The sequence below is a fragment of the Sinocyclocheilus rhinocerous genome, unplaced genomic scaffold (assembly GCF_001515625.1).
Source record: "Sinocyclocheilus rhinocerous isolate Xijiao unplaced genomic scaffold, SAMN03320098_v1.1 scaffold4319, whole genome shotgun sequence".
NCBI lineage: Eukaryota > Metazoa > Chordata > Actinopteri > Cypriniformes > Cyprinidae > Sinocyclocheilus > Sinocyclocheilus rhinocerous.
Window position 1 is genome coordinate 79194 of NW_015658510.1, and position 7268 is coordinate 86461.

Genomic DNA, 7268 nt, shown 5'->3' on the forward strand with positions numbered 1-7268 from the left:
CATATTAGAATGATTTCTGAAGATCATGTGACACTGAAGACTGGAGTAATGATGCTGAAAATACAGCTGCGCATCACAGAAATACATTACAGTTTAACAGATATTCACATAGAAAACAGTTATTTTCAATAGTAAAAATATTTCACAATATTACTGCTTTTGCTGTATTTCTGATTAAATAAATGCAGGCTTGGTGAGCAGAAGAGACTTCTTTAAAAAAAAAAAAAATGTTTTCGACTGGTAGTGTAAGACGGTGAATTTTTGCCCTAATTTCTTGAATTTTATGCTCATCACTGCATTCTAATAGACTCGTCCTGCATCACGTTCATCAGACACGAACTACAGGTCTGGACGGGGCGCTGCATTAAATGCCTTAATCATTTTATAATTTTTTTCCCATAATTAATTAACGTGTTAAATCAACAGCTCTAACATTTAGTATTCCTCAAGCGTCCTTCTTTAGCACTAGTTGCGTGTGCATTACCTCTGCATGACGAGGAAGGTGTTGGTCATGTAGTCTTCCTCGCTCTTGGTCCTCTGCAGCTCCTCGGCCAGTATGTCGTTCATGGTGCACTGCAGTAAATACGGCACCTCCACGTTCCTGTCTCCGTCAAACACGCCGTACAGAGCCTCTCTGCTGCCGCAGAAGCTGTTCACCGACAGCGCCGCCACACACAGTCTGCAGACACACACACACACACGCTCACTGACCGACACACACAGTCTGCAGACACACACACACACACACGCTCACTGACCGACACACACAGCAGCTCCGAGCGCTGAGATGCACAACACACTCACTTGTTTTTGATGCCCGAGGCTTCGGTGTAGCCGTGACTCCAGACAGCCGGCCCTCCTGCCGCCTCATTGGCTGAGAACGACGAAGGGGGCGGGTCGATCCGGAAACAGCGGATGTTACTGAAAAGATGTGGAAGTGATTATTAAATGGCACACATCTACAGAAACAAGGTCCAAACAAACACTTCACAAGTCAGTAAAATGGCTTTGGCGAGTAAATAAAACAATGAAAATCAGTGGCTGGTAAACTTTTGAGGTGAATTTAGTGTCAAGCCACTGAAACCGAACCAGCATGATGCTCTGTTTTTATTTCAACTACAACTAAAACAAACATTAATAAAAATTATACAGACAAATAAAATAAAAAAAAATGAAAATGTCCAAAACACAACAAATTTACTAAAACTTTATAATTAAAATATATTCAAAACGATTCAAAACATTAATAACAAGCTACAAACGTGTCTCAAAGATCCTAAAATAACACTGGGCCAAATGAAGACAATTCAAAGACATTATTATATCAGATTATGTCAAAAGAAAAAATGGCTTGACAGTATAAAACATTTTTTTTTTTTTTTTGTGCATTTTTATTATTATTTGTGCATCATTTTTGTAATTACACTAAACTAATGTGTTAATATGACAACACAAATTGAAGAAAAAAACCTGACAGAAGTGTGAAACATTACTTGAGCTGCTCGAGGGTCTTGTGGTCCAGATTCAGACGCAGGTTTCCCGTCAGATCCAGCTCTTGGAGTTTAGGAGGTAGACTGTCAGGTAAAGTGATCTCACGCAGCTCGTTACAGCTCAGATCCACGCACTACACACACACACACACGCACACACACACGTTAACGGCACACAGGCTGTGGAGCTCACTGCTCCGGAATCCATAACATCATTTACATAACCGCAGATTAAACATCACACAGCACAGGACAGTAAACAGTTCTGCTGTACTGAGATACTCAAAAACTGGTGAATTAAAAACAGTTCTGTCGAATGAAATGAAGTAATGTGAAGTAAACTCAAAACAGCGTTCTTCACACAACATCTGAAGTTCCTCTGTCGGTGTTGAATCGAACATTCTGTGATGGTGTTGATGTAATGTAATGCTTATGTGTGTGTGTGTGTGTGTGTGTGTGTGTGTGTGTGCGTATAGTGTGTGTATAGGGCACCGCCTTCAGCCTGTTCCCACTCAGGTCCAGCTCCTCCAGCTCCTCCAGCTTGGCCATTTTACTGCAGAGCAGAGCGAGGGAATATTGATTTGATGAACATATTCATTCAGAAACGTCCATGTCCCTGTGGTCCAATGCTGGCTCGATTAACACTGAGAGGAAGAGGAAGTGACAAACCACACGGAGACGGTCTAGAAAAGATCAGCGGGACTCCAGAAAGAACACAAATGTTAATATTTTAATATGAAGCAGTGTCATAAATGTTAGTAAAATTAATCAATCATCAGTGTCAGTTTGTGAATAAAAATAAAAATCATAATTTCAACGTGAGATTTGCCATAATTGCTGTGCCTTTTAAGGAATGGAAAAGATTTTGTTGAAAAAAAACGGAAACCTTTAAAAGCCTTTAAAAACCTGAAGAATCCTTTAAAAATAACTTTCACATATAACATCAATATGACAATAATGACTGGATAAAAAAAGAGTGTCAAAAATAAAGACATCCTACGATATTATTAAATAAAACTGTTAAAATACATTAAAATGTGTGGCCATCAGGCTGTTTTATACTGCAAAAGAGACAATCAATGAAAAGAAACATTAACATCACACACATTAGTCAAAAAGTCCTCACTGTATTCTTCAATCATGACTAGTAATGTTGATGGTAATAATGATTATGTGCATGAAGTTCTTGCCTGGTGACTGTTGTTACACTTTGCAGCATGATATTAATTATTAAAATCAAATCCTTATTTAATCTTGGTCAAACTGTATTGAATTCAAAAAGTCTTATGACTTTATCTTCACTGCAGCTGCTGTCATTTCTTAAACATCAATCATGTGAGCGTGAAATCAAAGCAGGGGTTAGGACTTTTATTTTGAAGTTGTGAAATATAACTGAAGGAAATATACTGATGTATTCATATGTTTACATAACTCCAAAGCAAATTTGTCATGCTGTTTCAGGCATGTGCTAAAAACAGGAGAATAATTGATGAAGTAAATGTTGTCACCTGGCTGGGAAGGTCTGCAGGTGATTGTAGGCCATGTGCAGGATCCTCAGGTGTGTGTGTCCGGTCAGCTGCGGCACACACCTGTCGGTCAGGTGGTTGTTGGTCAGGTACAGCTCCTGCAGGACGCTGCTGCTCTCCTCTGAAAGGCTGGACGGCGGCAGATTCTCCAGCTTATTAGCTGACGCGTTCAGACACCGCAAACTACACACAAATCACACCGTATTCAGAGCCAGCTGACACAGAAGCTTCTCGCTCTGAATGAAGCACGAGATTAACATTCAACATGTACTCCTTTCTTCATTCAACACAGTGTGTGTGAGAGTGTGTGTGTGTGTGTGAGAGAGAGAGAGTGTGTGTGTGTGAGTGTGTGTGTGTGAGAGAGAGAGAGAGTGTGTGTGTGTGAGTGTGTGTGTGTGAGAGAGAGAGAGAGTGTGTGTGTGTGAGTGTGTGTGTGTGAGAGAGAGAGAGAGTGTGTGTGTGTGAGTGTGTGTGTGTGAGAGAGAGAGAGAGTGTGTGTGTGTGAGTGTGTGTGTGTGAGAGAGAGAGAGAGTGTGTGTGTGTGAGTGTGTGTGTGTGAGAGAGAGAGAGAGTGTGTGTGTGTGAGTGTGTGTGTGTGAGAGAGAGAGAGTGTGTGTGTGTGTGTGTGTGTCTGAGTGTGTGTGTGTGTCTGACCTCTCTGGTTTGAGGAAGAGGTTGCAGGGAAGCTCTGTGAGCTGATTGTGCTGCAGGTCTAGCACCTCCACCGCTGGATGCTCCACACGCTCCGGCAGACGCTTCAGCTGGTTATGACCCGCCAGGATCTTCCTCAGACTCCCACTGCACAGCAGCCTGAGGACGTCAAACACACACCGATGAACACACAGCGCTGCAGCAGAGACACAGCTGACGCACTCTGCACGCTTATATGCTTACGCGGAAACAGAAGCACACAGCTATTTCTGCTTACAGCTCGTAAAATCTCTCATAGAATGATTGTGCATGTGTGCTATCATTTCACTGACCATATTTCAGTAAAATCCTCCATGTGAGGCGAGTAGCAACATTTCTTACTTTTACAGAACAAATAAATGAGAGTAGCGTGATCAATCACTCTTCTGTGTTTCTTGTTTTGCATGAAAGCATCTTCTGAATGAATCAGTGTAAATGTAGTAATGTGTTTCTGTGTTCAGAGGAGTGAATCTGTTCACGCCTGATCTGTGCTTTCTTTACAATCTCTTCTCGCAGTGGATTGTAACAGTGGAGATTAAGAGGAGTAAATGAATGGAGAAGTCCTGCAGACGCCTGTCATTTCACAGGAATATCCAGTAAGACATTCTTAGGGCCCTATAAAATCTGTTTGACTTTTTCCCATTTCATTTCTCTAGATTCCATTTTAATGGTTTAATCAAATTTTAACAATCAAAAAGCACGTCTAATCACCTGAATTATTATTATTATTTTTTTTACAAAACTTTAACAATTAACACATTTATTAAAATAATAGGACCCTATGAAATTCTGTGTTTGCTTTTTTAAATTTTTCTGGATTCTGTGTTTTATGGTTTGATACAAATTGAATACAAAAAAAATGCATAAAACTTTAATTCATTAATTAATTAAAACTTTAAACAATGAAATGACTATTTTTCAAATGTAATCAATTAAAATTTTAACAATTTAACAATATTTTTTTGGCAAACATAGTGTGGCATAACAGAGGTTTACTACTTAAATTAAAATTTACATTCTGCGTTATACAGTAAACTGCTTTATTATGACTGGATTCTGTCTGTGTTATAGCTGCAGAAACACACACACACCCACCCACACAAACACACCCACACACACTCACACTCACACTCACACACACACACACACACTCACACACAGACTCACACATACTCACTCACACTCACTCTCACACACACACACACACACTCACTCACTCACCACGGAGGAAGCTCAGCGATGTGATTGTGACTGACGTCTAGAACCTCCAGCTTCCTGCTGTCACTCAGCCAATCAGGAAGAGCCTTCATGCAGTTCCTGCGAGAGAGCAGACGGGACATTCGTGTCATGATGTGGGCTCGTCTGCAGTGATTTGACCATCACATGATATCAAACGCACCTGGAGATGTCCAGGTATGTGAGGCCGGAGGCCGCAGGACTCATGTGCAGCTCTTGCAGCTCTGGGGACAGAAAGCGTGAGCGTCAGTGGAGACGAGGCTGTGTGTGTTCATGTGAGCAGCCAGTGATGCTACGTGTGTACCGTTGCTGGAGGCGTAGAGAGCTTTGAGCACGCAGCCGCGCAGACGCAGACGTGTGATGCGGTTCCTCTGACAGTGCAGCACCTCCAGCCGCGGGAAGACAGACGCGTCCAGCTCACTCAGACGGTTGTCTCTCACATCCAGCTGCGTCACGTGATGCAGAAACTCTGGCTCGTCCGGCAGCACAGCGGAGATCTGATTCAGACTGATGAGACGGAGAAACAACTCACTGCATTCACTGCACACTGAGATCTCATCCATCAACACTGTGAAGATACTCAATCATATTTCTCTGAATGACCAACATGATCAAACTCTGCTGTTTCACTCGATCTACTGCATGCATTCTGTCTCTGATTGAGAGTTTAGAGGTTTTTATCCAGTCAAAGCTCTTTTAGTGTAACTGCTTCAGCTGGAGCTTCTCGTGTCAAATCTTGACTGGTTTTGATCGAGTAAGAGCCTTTATTTCTTCAGCTCTCAATCACTGCATTATATGTTTGGAGCATTTACATCTCATCTTACTGAGATATATTACTGGAGATATAGAGCGACCACTGATATTTACATCATTTTATGTCAGTATCTGCTCTACTGTTAGAAAGATATCATTGATTTACAGTACAAGCAGCAGAATCTCATCATATAAATATCAGCAGCAAATTGCTCAGTTTGAGTCTCTGAATAAAATCTAGCTGTTTTTCCTCCATATTCTCTCTATATTAGACTATACAAGCCATAAAAGAATGATGAATCAGATATGATATATATATATAAACAAAACATATGCAATTTTTTTATATATTTTTTCTAAAGATTAAAAAACTGTTCAATTTTTGACCTACAGTATGACTAACAAACTAGAAAACAGGATGGGACACATTGTTTTGCTTTCTATAAGAGTAATAAGCCACCTGGGGCCATGTGTTACAGTGATTTTACCGCGGTTCAGTGTGAAGCCTGCAGTAATAATCCAGCACTATCTGCTGTGAGTGTGTGTGTGTGTGTCTGAGAGAGAGTGAGTGCGTGTGTGTGTGTGTGTGTGTACCTGGGCTTCCTCACGCTGTGTGAGCGTCTGAGTGTAATGTAGTGGATCAGATCACACACGTTCTTCACCGGACGACCCAGCTCCACTGGGAGAGCAGACAGCAGGTTCCCGTCCAGAACCAGCGTCTGCAGACTGACACACATCAACACCACCACTGTCACCACAGACTGCACTGCTTCTGCTTTAATGCTACTGCAGTGAAGCGGTGTGAACTGTCCAGCAGGTGGCAGCAGTGCAGCGAGGGGATAAAAATATAGCATAGCATACTTGTGATTATAGTCAAGTCAAATGGTTTGAAAAAATTACTTCGTTTGAACATTTTAAAACTGGCATTAGAATGTATTTGGAAACAATATGTAAAAGTAAAAACTTGAAAGCAATATGAACTATGCAGCTGTTGATATTTATATAAGAATATTTATTTTTCTTTCTATATATCACTGACATATTTGGTTATATGTTCATATAATATGCTTGGTTCACCTCAAACATTAACTGAAAACAAAGAAACAAAAAACAAATACATATATATATATATACATATATATATATATATATATATATATAAATCATATATTATATATACACATATAACATTTTAAGATGTACAGTAATAACTTTGTAATATTTGAAATTATGAAGATTATTTATTTATTTATTTTTAAATTATATATATATATATATATACACATACACACACACTACCATTCAAAAGTTTTAGATCAGTAATGTGTCTTAATGTTTTTAAAACAAGTCTCTTCTGCTCACCAGGGCTGCATCTATTTGATCCAAAATAAAGTAAAAATAGTGAAATATTATTCTAATTTAAAGCAGCTGTTTTCTATGTGAATATCTGTTAAACTGTAATGTATTTCTGTGATGCGCAGCTGTATTTTCAGCATCATTACTCCAGTCTTCAGTGTCACATGATCTTCAGAAATCATTCTAATATGCTGATTTGCTGCTCAAGAAACATTTC

The 7268-nt window shown here is 39.9% G+C and overlaps 1 protein-coding gene across 1 annotated transcript in view; it reads right to left on the reverse strand.

Moving 5' to 3' along the window:
- LOC107722298 (PH domain leucine-rich repeat-containing protein phosphatase 1-like) overlaps positions 1-7268 on the reverse strand; it is a 31368-nt gene that overhangs the window by 6258 nt on the left and 17842 nt on the right. The window contains exons 5-14 of the mRNA XM_016530591.1: positions 6290-6421; positions 5247-5527; positions 5106-5166; positions 4928-5023; positions 3671-3826; positions 2999-3199; positions 1890-2043; positions 1494-1624; positions 805-921; positions 485-679 (exon numbers count right to left, since the gene is read on the reverse strand). Of these exons, the coding sequence (XP_016386077.1) occupies positions 485-679; positions 805-921; positions 1494-1624; positions 1890-2043; positions 2999-3199; positions 3671-3826; positions 4928-5023; positions 5106-5166; positions 5247-5527; positions 6290-6421 (1524 nt within the window). The remainder of the gene's footprint in view (positions 1-484; positions 680-804; positions 922-1493; positions 1625-1889; positions 2044-2998; positions 3200-3670; positions 3827-4927; positions 5024-5105; positions 5167-5246; positions 5528-6289; positions 6422-7268) is intronic.